Source organism: Geospiza fortis, unplaced genomic scaffold (assembly GCF_000277835.1).
Source record: "Geospiza fortis unplaced genomic scaffold, GeoFor_1.0 scaffold417, whole genome shotgun sequence".
Taxonomy (NCBI): Eukaryota; Metazoa; Chordata; class Aves; order Passeriformes; family Thraupidae; genus Geospiza; species Geospiza fortis.
Window position 1 is genome coordinate 685,551 of NW_005054535.1, and position 1,347 is coordinate 686,897.

General features: G+C 51.9%; 1 protein-coding gene across 1 annotated transcript in view; it reads right to left on the reverse strand.

The window, feature by feature from the left end:
• The window catches only part of LOC102037011 (disintegrin and metalloproteinase domain-containing protein 32), a 10,562-nt gene that overhangs the window by 1,165 nt on the left and 8,050 nt on the right, over positions 1-1,347 (reverse strand). Inside the window, exons 16-18 of the mRNA XM_031063832.1 lie at positions 867-1,050; positions 459-539; positions 261-378 (exon numbers count right to left, since the gene is read on the reverse strand). Of these exons, the coding sequence (XP_030919692.1) occupies positions 261-378; positions 459-539; positions 867-1,050 (383 nt within the window). The remainder of the gene's footprint in view (positions 1-260; positions 379-458; positions 540-866; positions 1,051-1,347) is intronic.

The window sequence follows — 1,347 nt, forward strand, 5'->3', positions numbered from 1 at the left end:
CCATGCTGGGCACAGGCACTGCCACCCCAGCACAGGCACTGCCAGCCCTGCACAGGCACTGCCAGCCCAGCCGGGCACAGGCACTGCCAGCCCTGCACAGGCACTGCCAGCCCAGCACAGGCACTGCCAGCCATGCTGGGCACAGGCACTGCCAGCCCAGCTGGGCACAGGCACTGCCAGCCCTGCACAGGCACTGCCAGCCATGCTGGGCACAGCCCCTGCCAGCCCTGCCCACACCATCCCCACTCTGCCCCACTCACCTCCCTCTGTGAACTGCAGCCCGCTGTCCCTGCTGCCCCCCCAGCGTGACCCCCTCCACTGGCAGTCGGGGGGCTGCCAGCCCATGTTGCAGTGGCAGTTGCCCTTGTTGTTGCACACCTGCAGGGCCAGGGAGGGGTACAGGTGTGCAGGGGGCTGGTACAGCCTGCCCCCCCCAGCCCAGCACCCCTGGGACTCACCCCGTGGCCGTGGCACTTTGTTTTGCTGTCACAGATCGGTCCCAGCACCGACAGTGGGTGGCATGTGCTGTTTATACACACCTGGGAAAAACCATGGCAGCTCCAGCCCAGCACTGCCTCACCCTTACAGCGCTCAGCACATCAGGCTGTGGCCCAAAGGGAAATGAAAACACACTATTTAAAAAAACAAAACAAAACAAAAAAACCAAAGAAGCCACAGTTCTGCCCTGAGGCCAGGTCCTTTCAGTGCTCACACCCCACCAAACCTTGAATGCAATACAATTTGCAAGTTTTTACAGTGTTTCTAAATATCAAGCGCACTGCTGCAAGCAACGAGTGTTTTGATGATCTTGTTCATATTCACAGCTTCTATTTGTCATTCCAGATGATTACAGAATATTCCCTTACCCTTCCAGAGCCACACTTTGTCCCCGGAGCAACCTGAAGGGGATCCAGCCATGTGGACACGTTCAGGTAGTTCAGAGTCACACAGATATGATGCTTCACCCGGGCGTACATCACGGCAGTGGCAGGTGCTAAGAAGGGCTTGTGGGATGGGTACGTGCAGATTAACTTCCCACACCTGAGATCCCTGGAAAGGCAATTTGCACAGGATGTGTATCAAACATGCACAGACATGTGGGTCTGTTCTTCAGCACAGGCTACAGCCAACATCTGAGGTCACCATTTGTGGTATTTGCAGGGGTCCTCAGGATGAGGTGAGAGATGAGTGAATCCATGTTCTTAGAAGGCTAATTCATTATTTTATGATATTATTAGTTTATTATTTTAATAATGTATTAATTTGTTTATTAATTAGTTGATTATTCTATTATAGTATTCATTATATCATTTTTATTTACTATTATTAATACATTATTTATTTATA